This window comes from Lipomyces tetrasporus (genome assembly GCF_029532465.1).
Source record: "Lipomyces tetrasporus strain NRRL Y-64009 chromosome Unknown POJ06scaffold_10, whole genome shotgun sequence".
Lineage (NCBI taxonomy): Eukaryota > Fungi > Ascomycota > Lipomycetes > Lipomycetales > Lipomycetaceae > Lipomyces > Lipomyces tetrasporus.
Window position 1 is genome coordinate 111,754 of NW_026611605.1, and position 17,719 is coordinate 129,472.

Below are 17,719 nucleotides of genomic sequence, written 5' to 3' on the forward strand. Positions count from 1 at the left end.
GTCGAGTGCTCTGCTCAGATTTGATGCGGAAAACGATCATCACCTGTCAATGGAGTATCGCAGACAGGATCTCAGCTGTTGGGAATTTAGGCCGACAGGCACATACAGCCTGCCGATTGGAACATTATTTTATCCGGTATTTATTGCAGATCGATACTTGCTCCGGGAACAATGCGTGCTCAGTCTTGACCAATTCAAGTTAGCTGCTTTGTTCGACTTTATCCGACCCAGTCCTGTTTGGCGCATTCGCGTCCGATATGTGATCTCCTCAAACTCGAGGGGCAGGATCCGACGTATGTGCTCAACTGAATCATGCGGGGTTGCCAGTGAACAATCCCGCTTCCTCGACTCCGCTTGGTTTCTGCGACCACTTTTCGGATACTAACTATCCTGTGCGACTATAAAGAGAAAAGGTTTAAGTGTCTTCGTCGCTCCACAAGATAGCACACTACTTCGGCCATCTTGCAATAACTTTCACTTGGCATCTTATGTGGCTCACGCATAGCATGACCATCGGCGGCGGGCCGACGAAGCTCGGTTTGCTTATTGCTTTCATATTCAGTTGTCTCTGTGGCCAAGCTCTTGGCCAGTATGTCGACGACCCGTCAGCTATTCAGAATGTTACGTACACGTATGATAATTATGTTCTTAGTGGATCTTTGATGGTACGTACCTATTGTCGTTCAATCCTGTCCAGGGGTTCTTTCTCATCTTTGTTCCCTGTTATAGCTCAAAAGTTTCCCGAATAATATGAACGCGTATATCCATTATCAGACTTATGACGGAGTTTGGAATATGACCGGTACGTTTATTTGCAACCACCAGATTAAATAATGCTGAATGATCCTTCTAGGCACTACCATCACGGTACACTGGCAGTGGGAAAATGCCGACAACACTTACGGAAACTGGTCTTTCGAGGGCACAGTCGGTCCATATGGAATATCGAAATTCTACGTCTACCTCATGCTAGTCGAATCCGGGGCTACATATACCGACGACAACAATGGTCAGTACTACGTCGTGGCCAACGGCGCTCCACGCTCGACCGCAAACTGCGACGGATACGACGTCGTTCACACTTCAGTCTCCAAAGGCGTTACCCAGCTTGGTTTGGCTCTCAATGGCAAGGGATGCGCCTTGTATTCGCCTGATGTCAAGTATTTGACGGTGTCTATTACTCCATATTCCAAAGATCTCGTTCGCATCAAGATCGCCGATGCGGCGAATAAACGATGGCAGATTCCGGCGAGTGTTGTGCCTGAAGGAACTCCCTCGAGCCATTCTATCCAGACCAAGGACTACGCCGTCTCCTATACCAACTCTCCGTTTACGTTTAAGGTGTCTAGGCCATCTGGTGAAGTCTTGTTCGATACAAGCGTGTCTGGGCTCCCGTCATTGATTTTTGAGGAAGAGTTTCTGGAAATATCGTCAGTCCTACCTGATAATGCCAATATTTACGGACTCGGCGACATGACTGACTCGTTCCGGCGCTCGCCTGACACGACTTTGCAGACGTTCTGGAATCTCGATCAGGGCACCACGAGGCTGAACAACGGCTATGGAAGTCATCCCGTCTATTTCGAGTTGCGGGATGGCATGGTCCATGGCGTGTTCTTGCGCAATTCGAACGGCATGGACGTAGCCTTGGTACCGGGACAGATCACATATCGTGTGATCGGTGGCGTACTCGACTTTTACGTGTTTACGGGACCGACTCCAGCTGCGGCACTTGATCAGTACACGTCTATTATTGGCAAGCCAGCGTTCGTGCCGCTGTGGACACTGGGTTTCCATCAGTGCAGATACGGTGGCACGTGGGTCTCTACTCAGGGCATTAAGGACACGGTTGACTCGCTGCAGCAAGCCGGAATGTACCTGGATACGGTGTGGGCCGACATTAACTATATGAATGAATACCAGGACTTTACTCTGGGCAGCAGTTTCTCGGACTGGAACGATTACGTTGCTACGCTTCATCAGGAACATCTCCATCATGTGCCAATTGTCGATCCTGGTATTCCTAATGTCAGTGGCTACGGTCCTTATCAAGACGGCAAGTCAAGTGACGTCTTTCTTAAGTGGCCCAATGGGACTTTGTTTGTGAGTCGATTATCGTGCTTTTGTATCGACTATTGTTGTCTAACACACTGATTAGCTTGGCCAAGTTTGGCCTGGTGTTACTGTATATGCAGATTGGTTCCATCCGCAATCTGGCACGTGGTGGACAAACCAGGTATGCCAATCTTGACTGTCTAGCACATCGGTCTGAGGTTGATATGGCTTGCTGACTCAGAAATGATAGATTAAAAAGTTTCACCAGATCGACAGCTTTGATGGCCTATGGATAGACATGAATGAGGCATCCAACTTTGTGACTCCACCAGGATATGAACCTGCATACAGGATAAACAACAATGGTGCTTGGGGTGTCCAGGGTCTCAACAGTCGTACGTTGTCCACAAACCTCACTCATTATTCCGGCATCTCAGAGTACAACGTGCACAACCTGTTTGGCCACTACGAGGCAATTCACACGCACAGCGCCTTGTCAGCCCTAAATCCTGGCCAGAGGACGTTCATTTTAACGCGGTCATCGTTTGCCGGTACGGGCCACTATTCGCAGAAATGGAATGGCGACAACGCGGCTACGTGGGATGACCTATACCTGTCTATCCCCCAGATCATGTCTAACCAGCTCTTTGGAATACCAATGGTCGGTTCCGACATTTGCGGTTTCAACGGCGACACCACCGAAGAATTGTGCAATCGCTGGGCACAGCTTGGAGCGTTCTACCCGTTTTCACGTCATCATCACTCACTCGGATACGAGGATTCGTTTTTTTTCTTGTGGGAATCAGTGACGGAATCCGCATTGAAGGCATACACTATTCGTTACACTCTGCTGCCATATCTATACGGCTTGATGCAACAGGCTTCGCAGACCGGCAATGCTGTCTTGAGGCCGTTGTGGTGGGACAATGCAATGGATACGAAGACGTACGGCATTGATACACAGTTCACATTGGGCGACGGGCTATTGGTCACGCCCGTGTTGACCGAAGGGGCAAATACTGTCACAGGCTACTTCCCAGACGGCATCTGGTATGATTGGTACACTGGAAGCGCGGAAACGACATCGGCAGGATACAAAACGCTTGATGCAAATTTGACGCATATAAATGTCCACGTCAAAGGCGGAATTATTCTCCCTGCACAGTATCCGGCCAAGACGACATATGCAACCGTGCGAAACCCCTACTACTTGATTGCGGCTCTAGATAAAAGTGGAACGGCATCTGGAAGTCTTTATGTGGACGATGGTATATCTGTCAATCCAAAGAGCAGCCAGCTTGCATTCAATTTGAGCGGTAACACGCTGTCCATCGGACTCAGCTGGTACGGATTCCGCATTGGGCCTAAACTCGATCAAGTACAGATTTTGGGATACGCGTCTGGCAGGGCACCGACAACCATTTATCTTAACGGTCGTCGCGTGGCTGGAGCGAAGGTGGCATTGAGTCAGAATGTTCTCAAGATCACAGGGTTGACCATTGACTTGAACAATAAGAGTGTGCTTCAATGGAAGTAGTCTTTTTTGCATTTGCTATTTGGGTTGAGAAAAGCTCAGCAGTGGTGGTTTTGTGAGTTATCTTTGACTTGGTTGCGTTGTGGCCAGGGTGAGTTGTCCTTCCAAAAGATAGTGATGATGTCGCTGTCTCAATGCATTTAAAGTTTTATCGTCGGAATGTTGTCCAGAGGTTCTCGACTAGTCTACCATGCGTTGACAAGAGTCACAGCCCTTTTAAATTGTAGTTATAAAGCTAGCCCGGCACAGTTTTGAATCTGAAACGATACGAGTATCGACAAGGGACTAGTGCTGCGGGCGAGCAAGCAGACCAGTCCATATTCGGAACGAGGGGCTGCGAATTAGCGATTATCGTCGGATCAGGGAGGGCAAGTGGGGGGTGGAGGCCCGCACAAGCAGCACTTCATGGCGGCTTGGCGATTAGGGTAGTCCGTAGACTGTTCGTTCCCTCGGACCCGCGCTGCGCCTCCCTCTATATCAATGGACCTGCCAAAACGTCACTTTTGGGGCTCAGAGGATGGCATTACCTATACCTCTGCACTCGCCATCAGTTCACCTATCTGAATTCAATAGCAACCTAGAACGATTTCGGTAGAAACATCAAGAAATTCCGACAGATGGAATCTAATTTTGTAAAATTCCCCGCTGGCCGAGTTCGGCGCGCACTTCACACCGGCTCGATAGCCTAACCATGGATGTTGTCCACTGGCGCCTCGTCTTTAATTGACTCCCAGATACTGTTGACCTTGGCCACTATGTCGCTCGGAAGCGGGCCATCCTTGATTGCCTTTAATGTGTCCTGCAACTGCTCGAGTTTTGTAGCACCGATGATGACAGCATCACCATAGTTTGCATCCAGAATCGAGCTAAAGAATGTCCAACGATAGGCCAAAGCCGCCTTCGACACGCCGGCCTCTGCGGCAATGGATTCCCAGTCTTCCAGTGCAGCGACCATCTTTGGCTTGTTGTACAGTTTGAGATACAGCTGGCCTATAGACGACTCCGGGTCCCAGCGACCTCCCTTGATCCCTGCCTTTATTGCTTCAGCAGACTTCACCAAAAAACCTCCGGCGATGGGCGAGTACGCGTAAAACTTGATGCCAAGCTTTCGCAATAGCGGAAAGAGCTCTGTTTCGTAATGGCGTGCAACAGCGTTGTAGTTTCCTTGAAAGACCGTTGGCAGGACGTAGCCTTTAGCCGTCGCCAAATCATAAATCTCCTGGACCTGTTTTGGAGTGAAGTTCGAGAGTCCAAACTATGACGAATATTAATAACTCGGCCACGCCTCTCGATGTTTCAGAGTACGTACGCGAACAAAAGTTCCGGCTTCGAAAAGCTCTTGGATTGCGCTCAGGGTTTCCTCCAATGGCGTGTCGTAATCAGGTGCGTGCAGGAAGTACGTGTCAACCTGTTATTCCGAGATTTAGCGGCAACTCATATACTGTCCAATTCATTCACGCACCTGTTGAACTCCAAGGCTGTCCAAGGACTTTTTGGCCCCAGCTAGTAGAGATGATTTGGATAGTGACTCCGGAACAAAAGCCGGTGCTTTCGTGTCAATTGTGAACCTAGCTGGCGCGCCAACCTCGGCGAGAGCTGCCTCGCTGCCACTCTATCTCACTGTTAGCACAATACGAAACTTGACTAAACGTGAGTTTGCTAGCGCACGTATATATAGGCAGTGTCGATCTCCTTGACATTGTTATCCTCCAGGACCGACAAGATCTCCTTTCTTTCCTCAACCGGGAACATGGCAATGCCCGCCGCACCAAATATGACTTTCAATTCGGTCGACATTTCGTAGAGAGGAGTGGATCTGTATTCAACTATGATTGCGACCAATTTCTGGGTGGTTTTTTCGAATTCTCACCACAGGGATTGCTGTTTGCTTTATACAGCAAAGGGAGCTTGGGAATAGCTGACGAGATTAATCATCAAATTGTTATCTGAACGTCGGTTTCTTGGGGGGCTGAACATAACATGATGACATTCGGGGATGCGGGCGATGCGATCTCCGGCGATCCGGAGCAACATCCGACGTAGGACCCTGTGGGCTAGCAGTAATCAGATATTGTGGCTGGGAGGAGCTTTCAAACAACTTTGAGCTTTATTCGTGCGAGTAGCCCAACCCGAATCACTGGTCCACTATTATTATTATTATTTTGTGGGTCACTCCTTACTTATAGTGTTGGGCTCTACGGACTACGGACTACGGACTACGCGTGTTGCAATGTTTTGCGATGTATTATAAGTGCACAGTTCGTCTTCGTTCAGACCATATTCGTGGTGCAATACACTCAATTAAAGATCATTGTGTAGAACAACAATGCTCAAGTCAAATTGTAACATTATTAGATGAACTGCAATTAGACATGCTCAATCTGATAACTTAATACTTTGGCGGCATAGAATAATGTAGTACACTGCCCGCCACGCGGTTCAACGGTTAATGGTTTCCCACGGACGAGGTACAGGAAACTTACCCTACCTCGGGCTCGGCGCCGGGATTAGAGTTCTGGGAATAAGGTCAGATGATGCGTCCGGGCTTGATTCGGAAGAATATTGTTCCAATAGGTTCTATGGGCATCCACTTAATGCTTGTGACTTCAACATCAATTCATGACAGTTTATTCAAATCAGAATTAAGATAATCAAAACAAATTCATACTGTAGAACATAAACTTAACATTGTAAAATTGCCAATTTAAACATGCTCAATCTGGACGCTCTTCATCTTCTCGGCATCGACAACACCTTCTGCTGCCTTGGCCTCTTCGGTCAAACTATGGCTAGGAACAAACGAGGCCGAGTGACGGGCACTGGGAACCTTCTCGTACAGCTCGTCGACGTCTTCGAGCGACAGACCCTTGGTCTCGTACACAAAAAAGTAGACAGTGAGGACGGCAATGAAGCAGCAAGTGCCCCAGATGAAGAACACCTTGGGTCCCAAGTTTGCATTTCCGGGACCAGAGTCGACCATATAAGGCGTCGCGTATCCGATACCGAAATTCCAGATCCAGTTCGACATGGTGCAAAGAGCGACACTCTTGGATCGAGTTCGGAGCGAAAACGTCTCGCCAGTGACGACCCAAGCGACAGGACCCCAGGTCGAGGCAAAGAAGGAAATGTACAGGCACACGAAAGCGATCAAGACCTTGTTGGAAACGACTGAGTTGACACTGACGCCGACAATGGCAACAATGAACTGAGAAGTGCACATGCCGATGGCACCGACCAGCAATAGCTTGCGACGGCCGATTCTCTCGACAGCGTACATACCGGGTGGAGTCATGACGACATTGACAATGTTGGTGATCAAGTTAATAATGAACGGATTCGTGATGCCGGACTTCTGGAAAAAGTCGGTACCGTAGTAGAAGATGAAGTTGATGCCGGACAACTGCTGAAGGGCCTGAACGCTCATGACGACAAGCAATCGGTACAATTGGCGACCCTCGTTAGTGAAGCAGTGAAGGAAGCCGGTGCTGCCAAACGAGAGTTCGTACTCGTAGTTGGCCCGGATTTCCAACAGCTGCTCGCTCACGAACTCATGATCTGCAGGAAGGTGGCTCAGGCGGCCGAGAGACTTACGCGCTTCCTCCAGCTTGCCCTTCTTAACGAAATATCTTGGCGACTCGGGCAATATAGCCATACCACCGGCGAGAATCAAGCCCCACGCAAACTGAATGGCAAGAGGGATTCGGTAAGCGCTAGTATTGTCGCGATCCTTGGTACCGTTGTTGGCAATCGAGGCAATCAAGAGACCAATCGTGATGGCCCATTGGTAGCCAGAAACGATAGATCCACGAATCCACTTGGGAGCAGCCTCAGACTGGTAGAGGGGAACGACAGCAGAAATAAATCCGAGACCGAGACCGGCAAAGAATCGTCCTTAACCAGAATTGTTAGCAAAAATCGCTTTTGACAAACGCCACATGACGCGACAACATACCAACGGCAAACAAGGGAATAGCAGACGCAGCAACCTGGAGGGCAACACCAAGCGCGAAGACGGCACAGCCAATAATCAAGTTACTAAATCATTAGCACCTGTTGCATGACAAGGCTTGACGGGATCAAACTCACATTCGACGACCGAAGATTTCACCCACAAACGACATCGAGAATGATCCGATTGTAGTGCCGGCAGAGAGAATTGACACGATGAGAGAAGTTTGGCCAGAAGTAAGGACAGGGTCACCCACGGCGTTGGTGGTAGTAGCAAAGACCTTCTTGAAATGGTCCATAGCGATAATACCGCTGATCGATCCAGTGTCATAACCATAGAGGATACCACCGAAACACGCGAAACTGGCGACCAGAATCGAGGGCCAGAATGAGCCTTGCGAAGGCTTTTCAACAGCAAGAGAGAGCCTCATTGTGAGGAATAATGAGCAGGAAATGTATAAAGCGGAAGTTGATGACCAAAGAAGTTGTCGAGTCTGGGGAACGGAGCTGTTCTTATATAGGCCGTTTATCAGCCCACCCCCGGCCGGGGATATAGTTTGGTTGCGTCGTTGTGGAGAATGCGCGGGGTGGGGTTGTTCTTACTGGTGGCGTGGCGTATGGACGCATTTGCCTCCGGGGAGGGAAACAGAAGAAAGAGGCGAATGAGTTGGAGTTGCCCCGCGTGGATTGTTCCGCACTGTCTCGGTGATGAACTTAATTACCGTGGCGCTGGCTTGGCGCTACTGGGCGTGTGGCTAATAGAGTTTGAACTGTGTTGACTTCGGAGGCACAATCGAGATCGGCGTGGCGCACGTGTCTTAGTCTAAAAGTGGGACTGCGGGGTTAGTCCCACCTTTTCCAAGCTCGCCACTTTTGCTGCATTAAACTGACTAATTAATTGTATTGCCACAGCAACAACAGCAAGAAAACCATATGCCATCTGCATCCAGATAGCCTAGTTGCATCCTTTTCATCGACTGCATACTGCATTTCTTGATGTGGAGTAGTGCGGACAAAGCAGCCCCCTCGTCCTCGCCTTCGCCCGTGTGGGGAATTCAGCATTCAACGCACTAACACACTAAAACTGTACGCACCCACACTGTGCGGCGCTGGTCGACGCGGACCCCGGTCATCTGCCCCTCGTCCTGTAAAATGTATACCTAACTCAGTAAGCTAACCTCAGTCTCCTGCTGAATGGCTGCACCGATACCAACTAGCTCGACCCCGTATCTCCGCACTTTACTTTTTAACCATAAACTCGCATTCTCAATAATCACTAGTGCCACTCGAACTGGCGGCATCTTGCGGTGAAGGCTGATCCAGTGCTGGCAATCGACACCAATCTTTCATCAAACGTTGGCATCGGACCATAGGTCTGTCAGTCCCTGACAGAAAAAGTCTATGACTAGCTGCTAGCCCTGTCTTTTGACCACGACCCCGCATCGTGGAACCTGGGGCCTACAACAATGACCGTCTCTGCATGATCCTGTTCGTCTACTAGTGGCATGTGGAAATGAATTGCGGGGAGCACTAAGCAGAAGAACGCCTATTCCAGGTGAGGGGATTTCTCTAACCACCCCTCTACTCGTCGAACACCAAGGGAGCACCCAGCCGGCTGGTTGCTCGCTTCGCAAAAAGCACCTGCATTGAACAACCACGCTAGTTTCGCAGACTGTCTTCGCTATCGTCTAAACATAGTAATCGTGTTGGGCGAGATCCTCTAGTCTATTGCGGGGCTGCCGGCCGACCATGAACCTGCAGAAACTGGGACGCAAGCGACACTCTCAACGCGCACAACAGGAACTGGAAAATGCAAAGCGCACATTATATAGAATACAACCACAGGTATTCCAATTGTTAGGTGACAGAGAGCCCGAGCCCCATAAAAAGAACACAACCCGAAAATTGGAGCTCCACTGGCAATATTGTATTGGGCAGCAGTAGTCAGCACCAAACACCACTGACCATTCGACAATGAACGAATTATGCTATAACGAGGGTTGCTGTTCTAGAGATTTCTTGGCGGTCCATTGATAAGGGAGAAGCGAGGGACCTTAATTCGAGCACTATTACGTTTATTACGTTTTGGGTCTAGTGTACGAGAAATACGACTTTCCAACGTAACGCAGTAATGAAGGTAGCCACAAGCTCATTCATTGCTTAAACTTTTGTCGCCAAACTCGAATCCTCCTCCGGAATCATCCAGAGTTCCCTTGCACTGAAATCCTGCTCCCCGCATTATACTGCAATTCTGATGATTGGTGCCAACGAATTTTGCTTGGTTTTTTCTTTGCTTATTTCTGTTCATTTTTGCTTGCTGATCTGCGAGTTTTCTCCTCCCTTGGCTAAGAAGACCGAGCTTTTTCTCCTCAATTTCTTGTCCGATCCTGCCATTTCCCTGCTTGGAAGACCGAGCTTTTTCTCCTCAAATTTCTTGTCCGATCCTGCCATTTCCCCGCTCATGGACAGAATACAAATGACAGATGTCTACGCTGTCAGTAAGAAATTGTCCGAGACAGACAAGCAGAACCAATCTTCGTTGCGAGACAGAGAGCCATGGTTGCCTTAACCACTTGCCTCTTCACTGTGCTGGTTGGCTTTGGCCATCTGGCCCGGGCCTATTACACTGAGGAGTACCGTCCGCAATTCCACTTCTCTCCGGAGATGAACTGGATGAATGATCCAAACGGACTTGTGTACCATGACGGAAAGTACCACCTGTTCTACCAGTACAACCCCAATGGGACTACCTGGGGGTTCATGTCCTGGGGCCACGCGGTCTCGACCGATCTCGTGCACTGGGAGCACTTGCCGATTGCGCTCGAGTGTGAGTCTGACTCCAACGGGAACGTGCTGGAGATGTTTTTCTCTGGCTCCGCCGTCGTCGACGTTGACAACACGTCGGGCTTTGCTGTTCCGGTCCACGACAAGAAGGGCCGAGGTCGCGGCAAGAAGAAAAGGTATACGAAACCCATGATTGCCATCTATACCAGCAACTACCCTACCGCACACACCGAGCCGGGCGGCGCGGTCATTCGCGAGGGCCAGCAGTCCCAGTCCATCGCGTATTCGAACGACGATGGCCTTACCTGGACCCAGTACGAGGGCAATCCCGTCATCGAGTCGCCGCCGCCAGGGTACGAGGACCAGTGGAACCAGTTCCGCGACCCATATGTGTTTTGGCATGAGCAAACATCCAAATGGATCATGGTCGCTTTCCTGGCCATGAAGCAAAAGCTTCTTATCTATTCATCGACAAACCTGAAAGATTGGTCGTTGGAGTCTCTTTTCGGACCCGAAAATGCGCGATTCGGCCAGTGGGAGTGTCCGTCCTTGTTTCCGCTCCATGTCGACGGTTCGAGGTCGAACGAAAAGTGGGTCCTGATGATGGCAATTAACCCTGGCGGTCTCGTTCCCGCGTCCGGCACGCAATACATTATCGGCGAGTTCGACGGATCTACATTTGTCCCCGATCAAGCGGACATTTATGACCCCACCCAGATCCCGTCCGGCAGTATCGTGTTCCAGGACTTTGAGTCGACATCGTCCACGTTTGAAGACCTAGGATGGACTGCCACTGGCGACTTTGTCGGCCTTGGTCCCCGGCAGGCGTCGACCGTTGACGTGTGGGATATTCGGGGTTATCTTGGAACCGGCGTGTTCACGACTTACCTCTTTGGTGACGTTGCGAAGGGCACGGTCACGTCTCCGACGTTCACGATCACGAAGGATTACATCAGTTTCCTGATTGCAGGTGGTTCCTATCCATACAACCCGTTGACTGCTGGAACTCCTGACGACAACCAAGTCTCGTTCAGCCTTGTCGTCGACGGCGAGATTGTGCATTCCCAGACCGGCGGCAACAGTGAGGCTCTGGTGTGGCGAAGCTGGAATGTGGCTGGCTATGTCGGCCAGGAGGCCCAGTTGCTTATCACGGACGCCAACACCGGGCCCTTGGCCCACATTCATGTCGACGAAATCATCTTTTCCGACACCCCCAAGGATGAGGCCAACTGGATCGACTACGGCCCGGACTACTATGCGGCCGTGCCATTTAACGGACTGCCGTCTGACGACCGGGTCGCGATTGGATGGATGAACAACTGGGCCTACGCGCAAAATATCCCGACCACGACCTGGCGCAGCGCCATGAGCATTCCGCGCAAGATGTCGCTCAAGACAATCAACAACAAGCTCAAGCTCGTGCAGCAGCCGGTGTCGACATTGTCGTCGCTATACACGCGGACCTTGTACTCTCGCACCTACAAGACACTCCAGTCCGGCCAGACAAATGTCCCAGTACCGGCGCCCTACAATACCAGGATGAAGCTCACGCTAGAATTCAAACGCGGAACCGTAAGCCAGGTCGGCATCATCCTGCGATCCAACTCGACAAATTCCCAAGAGACTGTCATCGGATACGACTTCCTCGGCCAGTACGTGTTTGTCGACCGGTTCAAGTCCGGCGACAATGCCTTTGTCACCTGGCAGCCTAACCCTTACCCGGGCCGGTTCGTGGCGACCATGCCGACCAAGACGACCGACGTCATCACGCTCAACATCTTCTTGGACTGGTCGTCGGTCGAGGTTTTTGATGGCCTGGGCCAGGTCGCAATCACGTCCCAGATCTTCCCGCTTGACGACAGTGCCGACGTCAAGCTGTACTCGGTCGGGGGGACTGCCAGTTCTGTGTCTGTCGACGTCAACGGCATCAAGTCGGCCTGGACCTGAGCTTGGCGGAGATCTTACCTTAAAAGAAGTTTGTTTGGAGTGATTTGTGTGGTGAACTATTTTGTTGGATTGAATGTTGCAAGTTTTGTCAAGCGCGAGATATGCTTTGCTTGTAGTTTGCGAGCTAATAGATTGGGCTAAACCAACAGATTACAAGTCGGTGGAGTCGACCGTTCCTTTATAGCAAACGTCGCGCAGATCTGGAGAGCAGTGATGAAGCCGCAAACACTTGGGACATGGCAGCAAGTTTTGTCGTTGCAGAATTACTAGATTACTCCACACAGTCCCAGTCACAGCTTACAGCAAAATTCGAAGAATCCCGATTCTCGTCATGAAGATTTTCACCGTCGTCCAATAAATTTAAACGATCGTATTAGTCCAGCCAAGTTGATTTTTCGCTCTGCCCTCTCATGCTACTTGTCTGTCGAAATGACAAGTAGCTTCCCCGCCGGATCTCTCCCATACGCGTCGACCGCCTCATCCAACCCGACCACAGCAAGCTCGTCTTCTGCCTTGGCCGTCATCTTGCCGCTCTCAAACCACTTCTGCAATTCGCGCATCATGTCCGCCATGTCCGCGATAGTGTAATTGAGCGAATTACATCCCACCAACTCATGTTCCTTGCGATAGGCCTGGAACACGTCAAAAGTGAAATCCGTGCTCACGCCACCTTTAGGTGCGGCGATCCACGTGTATCGACCTTTGACTGCCAACACGCCCAATGCTGCTTTCATTAACGACAGATCTCCGACCGTGTCAATCACAACATCAGCGCCCTTGTCGGCCGTCAAGGAACCGACAGTTTCGAGCGCGGCGTCCTTGACCACGTTGACATCGGTGCTGTCGCGTCTGGACGCCGTAATCACACGTTTGCAGCCCAGGGCTTTGGCGACCTGCACGACGGCCGATCCGACAGCCCCGGTTGCTCCAAGGACGAGCACAACGTCTTCCGCTGTCGCCCTGGCACGGCGGAGGCACAACAATGCGGTCGTGAACGGCACGCCGACAGTCGCAGCCTGCAAGGTCGACAAATTGCTCGGTTTCGGCGCTACCGCGTCCTCGGGAACGAGGCAGTACTCGGCATGCACACCGTCGGCCGTGAATCCCAACAACGAACCACTAGTTCCGAACACGACCTGGCCAATCATGTGCTTCGGTCCGTCCACAATCGTGCCCGAATAATCCCGGCCCGGGATGCGTGGGTACGTTGTTAACGGGAAGAACCCTTTGGTGTTGAATCTGTCGGACGGATGCACGGCCGAGGCATGGACTTTGACAAGGACGTGGCCCGGCGTGACGGTTGGCTTGGGGACGGTTTCAAGCGAGAGGGTTGGAGGCGATGAAGGAGACGCGCGCGCGACGCGGAGAGCTTTCATGGAGGCTGACATGATTGTTGCAAGTGTAGGAGGAGCATGAGGGGGTGGTCGAAGTGATTTAAGAAGAGCAAATATGTGGACACCACGAACCGATGACGTCACTGTCGCGGGTAAACGCGGATCTTGCCCGATTGATTATCTGCATGCTCAGAACCCGTTGCTAAGCGATAAGATACTGAATATTCGAAGTCCAACTCCGATTCAGTTAAATGCTAGTGTAAAATAATACAGGTATGAAAAATGCTGTCAGTGACCAGCAACCGCTAAATATCATTAAATTCGCTGAATAGATTAGACACACAGGATTTTTAACCACCCCACTCCTCCATAACCTTTGCCATTTCCTGTTTCCGTTTTATCCATGCCTCGTCTATCTGCGCCTTCTCCATTTCGGCCTTGCGCACTTCCTCCGCCTCTTCGGCCTCCTGCTCGGCCGTCATGGTCGGGTTCGGCCGCTCGGGAAAGACGTGGGCGACGTCGTCCCAGTTGTCCAGGCCGAGAATCTTGACCATCTCCTTGCGAGCGCTCTTCTTCAAGCTGTGGCTGTACCCGCGGCGGTTGCCCGAGCCGAGCGCGGTCTGGTCGTTCTCGAGGCCCTGGTTGTCGGAATCCTTGGCGCCGTCGACCCGCCAGGCCGAGAACAGTGGCGGAGTGACCGTGTAGCCCCTGATGATGCCCTGCTGGAGCTTGCGGATGATGTCGATGTCGATAGCGGCCGTGATGCCACGGTAGGATAGGTCGAGGATGAGCCGCTCGGCGCCCTTGCGCGAGATGGCGTAGCCCATCGTGCACACGGGACTCCACGACGGCGCGATGGCGCGCATCTTGCCGACGTTGCGGCCGCGGATGCCATGCGACTCGAGCTGGCCGACAAAGTGGCTGAACGTGTCCCGACGCGACGGCACGTTCGGGTCCTCGTAGATGTGCACGAGATCAAGCCGGTCGTTGTTCGAGTGGTCGGAGCACTGGCCGACGTAGAGCACGTCCCAGTCGAGTCCGTACGGCGCGGCCTTGCGCTCGTGCTCGGTCGGCGGCGTCGTGCGGATGCGGTTGTGCTGCATCTGCGTGCTGAGGAGCTCAAACACGTCGTGGACGTTGGCGTCAAAGTCGACGTCGTCCTCGAGCACGAGCAGCGTCTCAAAGTCGGACTCGAGCAGGTATCGCCAGGCGTCGACATGGGCTCGCCAGCACCCGAGCTCGGGTGCCCGGAGCCAGTAGTGGTGCAGCGGCTTGGCCTTTTCGGCGATCGTGGCCCCGTCCACTCCCGGAATGTATGTGAAGTTGAGCCCGTAGACGGACGCGAGCAGCTCCATCGCGTCCTGGCGATCGGACCGATACGGCATGCTGAGGTACGCGATGCCGCCGAAACCCAGCGTTTCGTTCTGCGCGTGCGATGCCAGCCGTCTGGTTGCCGGCGCCGGCGGCGTGGCCGTATCCATAACGTACGGCAGTGGATGCACGAGATCGGCGAACATGACATAGCTGATTGTGAGGAACGCGAACGAGACAAGCGCGAGCACGATCGTGACGCCGGTTGCGACCATTCGCCGGCGCGACCAGTTCAGTCGCGCTACTGCGTCGCTCGCGGCCCATTCCAGCCGGCGGTAGCGCACGCTGGCAGAGTCGAGCAGGCCGCTGAATTTCTCGGAAACACGCGAGGCCATGACGCGGTGTGGTGGGGGAAGCCGATGACAAGGGAGTCTGAAAAATAAAGAGTGTGAACGTTGAGTCGGCGCGGCTTTGGACCCGGTTGGGAATTATCGCGATGAGCCACAACCGACCCGTCTGATAAGCGTCGACCGACCCGCGAGGCGCTATTAAGGGAAAAAAAAACGTTGAATAATCGACGTAATGATTAATTCATTTTCTATATTCTTTCTACTCCAAAGCTATCATACATCATAATCTATCCATTAAATTTTAACAGCAAATTCAAGCGCTCATGTTTCAGTCGCCGACGCCTCTAATGGGGCGTCTACCCCTTCTGTGCTCTCCCTCTGTTCATCGCTGGTCGACTCCTCCACCGTGTCTTCTCCCGGCGTGGTGCTCTCAACTGAGCTCTCCGTAGTTTCGTCCGTTGTGACGGCAGCCGTCTCTTGTTCCGCTGTAGTTTCCTCGTTCTGCTTGAGTGATGCATCCGGTTCGTCGCCTTCCGGTTCGCCCGCGCCAGCCTGCTCCGCCGGTTTATCGGCAGGTGGCGGCGCCTCAGATTCGCTCTCAGTAGAGGAGGTAGATGAATCTTCGGCCGGTTCATTAGCAGGCGCCTCGGAAGATGAGTCCGTGACCTCCTCGAGTGGTGCCGCGCCGGCCTTTTGGCTAGCCGCTTTGCCCTCCTCTGGCGTGCCGGTGAACTGAGGCACTGGCTCGTCGGACTCGTCAGCGGCCGGAATTTGTGTCTTGGTCGCTTGCTTGCTGGGCATTACCCGTTCGTAGTCCTCCCAGTTATGCCGGTCCAGGTTGACGAGCATCGCGTGGCGCGCGCTGTTTCGAATGTTCAGGCTCGTGCCGGCAAGATTACCTATATCTTTCTCCTCCTTCTCTTTCTCCTTCTTCTGCTTCTCGAGCTCTTCGGGCGTCAACTGGACCTTCGTGTCGCTGTCCTTCTCGTTGTTAAGTTGGAACTGAGAGAATGGCGGCGGCGTGATCGTGTAGCCGCGAATAGCGCCTGTCTGCAGCTTGGTCAACATGTCGACATCGACTGCCCTACTGAGGCCGAGATACGAGAAATTTAGTAGCAAGCGCTGCGCGCCGCGGCGAGTGATCGCGTACGCCAGCGTGCACACGGGACCAAACGAGGGCGAGATGGCCCGGCTCTTGCCGATGGCTTTACCGTAGACGCCGAGCGACTGCAGCATCCCGACAAAGTGCTCGTGCGTGATGGCCCGTTGCGGAGCGTCCGGATCGGTGAAGACCTGGGCAAGATCGCGACGAGGGCTGGCGTAGTCGGAGCACTGGCCGAGATACATGACGTCCCAGTCGAGCCCGTACGGCGCGGCCTCGATCTCCCGTTCAGTCGGCGGTGTAACCCGCAGGCGATTATGCTGCATCTGCGTGCTGATGCGCTCGAAAATGTCGTGAATGTGCACATCAAAGTCGGCATCGTCCTCGAGAATGAGCATCGTCTCCTGCCGACTGGCGAGCATACGCCGCCACGCATCGGCGTGGGCCCGCCAGCAGCCGAGCTCCGGCGGCCGCAGGCTCGACCCGCCGTCAGGCACAGACTTGGGGTGGACTGTGTCGCCGTCGACGCCGGGGATAAGGTGCATGTCGAGGCCGTGGATGGACGCGAGCAGGTTCATCGCATCCTGCCGGTCTGTACGGGCCGGCAAGCTGATGTACACCATCTCTCCGAAACCGAGAGTCGCATTGTGAGCACGGCTCGCGAGTGCCCGCGCAGACGGCTCGACAGTGCCGTTCCAGTTCGCAGCCGGGCTAAGGTAGTAGGAGTCGTACTCCATGTTGGAGCCGGTGAGCGCAGAGTAGCGTGTAGCCGCAACGAAAATCATGGTGAGTGCAATCCAGACCACCAGGCTCCTGCGACGCTTGCCTGCGGCCAAGGATGGGAGGCGCACCAAAGCTGCACGCACGTCGGACAGGGACACCATGGCGACTGGCGGCTTGCGATGCGATGTGATGCGTTGCAGTGTTGAGCGAATGCGGAGGGTTGAATGATGATGAGTAGATTTTGAGGCGACCGCGAGAAGACGATGTCGAGTCTGCCAGGAGTAAGTGCCCAAGGCAGGATTCGAGGTCGGGTCGGGTCGAGCGGAGCGGCTATCGCAGCCACGGCTGAGGATTACTTATTATTAGTAGTAGCGCAGGGGTGTTTTATCTTTCTCGCGACGGTCGCACACAATTGCGGCTATCTTTGTTGCCTTCAACCCTAGCCCTGAAATGGATGCGGACGGTTGGAGCTAGACCGTATCGGGCAGCCAGACCCTGTACGCCCAACGTACGCAGACAAAGTCTCGATCCACAACCTCGAGCTGACTTTAATGCCTGACCTAACCTTCAAGCGTGATTATGATACTAGTCTATATCCTCCATCGTCACGGTATAGTTGTATCATCACTAT

At 52.7% G+C, this 17,719-nt stretch overlaps 7 protein-coding genes across 7 annotated transcripts; 2 read left to right on the forward strand and 5 right to left on the reverse strand.

Moving 5' to 3' along the window:
* Nucleotides 1-471: 471 nt before the first annotated feature.
* Nucleotides 472-3,933, forward strand: POJ06DRAFT_285533 (glycosyl hydrolases family 31-domain-containing protein). The gene is made up of 5 exons (XM_056190200.1): nucleotides 472-665; nucleotides 730-802; nucleotides 854-2,103; nucleotides 2,159-2,236; nucleotides 2,306-3,933. Exons 1-5 carry the CDS (start codon nucleotides 489-491, stop codon nucleotides 3,590-3,592), a joined length of 2,865 nt encoding a protein of 954 aa, XP_056041134.1. The 5' UTR covers nucleotides 472-488; the 3' UTR covers nucleotides 3,593-3,933.
* Nucleotides 3,934-5,386, reverse strand: POJ06DRAFT_285535 (NADP-dependent oxidoreductase domain-containing protein; the record flags this gene model as incomplete). Its single annotated transcript, XM_056190201.1, has 4 exons — nucleotides 3,934-4,844; nucleotides 4,899-4,997; nucleotides 5,052-5,201; nucleotides 5,258-5,386. 4 exons carry the CDS (start codon nucleotides 5,384-5,386, stop codon nucleotides 4,275-4,277), a joined length of 948 nt encoding a protein of 315 aa, XP_056041135.1. The 3' UTR covers nucleotides 3,934-4,274.
* An 866-nt stretch (nucleotides 5,387-6,252) lies between these two features.
* Nucleotides 6,253-7,968, reverse strand: POJ06DRAFT_277742 (general substrate transporter; the record flags this gene model as incomplete). Its single annotated transcript, XM_056189724.1, has 3 exons — nucleotides 6,253-7,480; nucleotides 7,542-7,624; nucleotides 7,676-7,968. The coding sequence occupies 3 exons, from the start codon at nucleotides 7,966-7,968 to the stop codon at nucleotides 6,294-6,296; spliced, it is 1,563 nt and encodes a 520-aa protein (XP_056041136.1). The 3' UTR covers nucleotides 6,253-6,293.
* Nucleotides 7,969-9,597: 1,629 nt separating this feature from the next.
* On the forward strand, nucleotides 9,598-12,475 carry POJ06DRAFT_19703 (glycosyl hydrolase). The gene has a single exon (XM_056185057.1). The coding sequence runs from the start codon at nucleotides 10,094-10,096 to the stop codon at nucleotides 12,266-12,268; it is 2,175 nt and encodes a 724-aa protein (XP_056041137.1). The 5' UTR covers nucleotides 9,598-10,093; the 3' UTR covers nucleotides 12,269-12,475.
* Nucleotides 12,476-12,681: 206 nt separating this feature from the next.
* Nucleotides 12,682-13,644, reverse strand: POJ06DRAFT_201174 (chaperonin 10-like protein; the record flags this gene model as incomplete). The annotated part of the gene is made up of 1 exon (XM_056185232.1): nucleotides 12,682-13,644. One exon carries the CDS (start codon nucleotides 13,642-13,644, stop codon nucleotides 12,682-12,684), a length of 963 nt encoding a protein of 320 aa, XP_056041138.1.
* A 66-nt stretch (nucleotides 13,645-13,710) lies between these two features.
* On the reverse strand, nucleotides 13,711-15,468 carry POJ06DRAFT_259742 (uncharacterized protein). The gene has a single exon (XM_056188415.1). The coding sequence runs from the start codon at nucleotides 15,306-15,308 to the stop codon at nucleotides 13,953-13,955; it is 1,356 nt and encodes a 451-aa protein (XP_056041139.1). The 5' UTR covers nucleotides 15,309-15,468; the 3' UTR covers nucleotides 13,711-13,952.
* A 20-nt stretch (nucleotides 15,469-15,488) lies between these two features.
* Nucleotides 15,489-17,461, reverse strand: POJ06DRAFT_259743 (uncharacterized protein). Its single transcript, XM_056188416.1, has one exon. The coding sequence runs from the start codon at nucleotides 17,247-17,249 to the stop codon at nucleotides 15,585-15,587; it is 1,665 nt and encodes a 554-aa protein (XP_056041140.1). The 5' UTR covers nucleotides 17,250-17,461; the 3' UTR covers nucleotides 15,489-15,584.
* Between the last annotated feature and the right edge of the window lie 258 nt (nucleotides 17,462-17,719).

Coding starts and splice junctions, on each gene's coding strand:
- POJ06DRAFT_285533 (XM_056190200.1), top strand. CDS start 489: ATGTGGCTCACGCATAGCATGACCATCGGCGGCGGGCCGACGAAGCTC. Junction 2,104..2,158: donor GGCCCAATGGGACTTTGTTT/GTGAGTCGATTA, acceptor CACACTGATTAG/CTTGGCCAAGTTTGGCCTGG. Junction 2,237..2,305: donor GCACGTGGTGGACAAACCAG/GTATGCCAATCT, acceptor CAGAAATGATAG/ATTAAAAAGTTTCACCAGAT.
- POJ06DRAFT_19703 (XM_056185057.1), top strand. CDS start 10,094: ATGGTTGCCTTAACCACTTGCCTCTTCACTGTGCTGGTTGGCTTTGGC.
- POJ06DRAFT_259742 (XM_056188415.1), bottom strand. CDS start 15,308: ATGGCCTCGCGTGTTTCCGAGAAATTCAGCGGCCTGCTCGACTCTGCC.
- POJ06DRAFT_259743 (XM_056188416.1), bottom strand. CDS start 17,249: ATGGTGTCCCTGTCCGACGTGCGTGCAGCTTTGGTGCGCCTCCCATCC.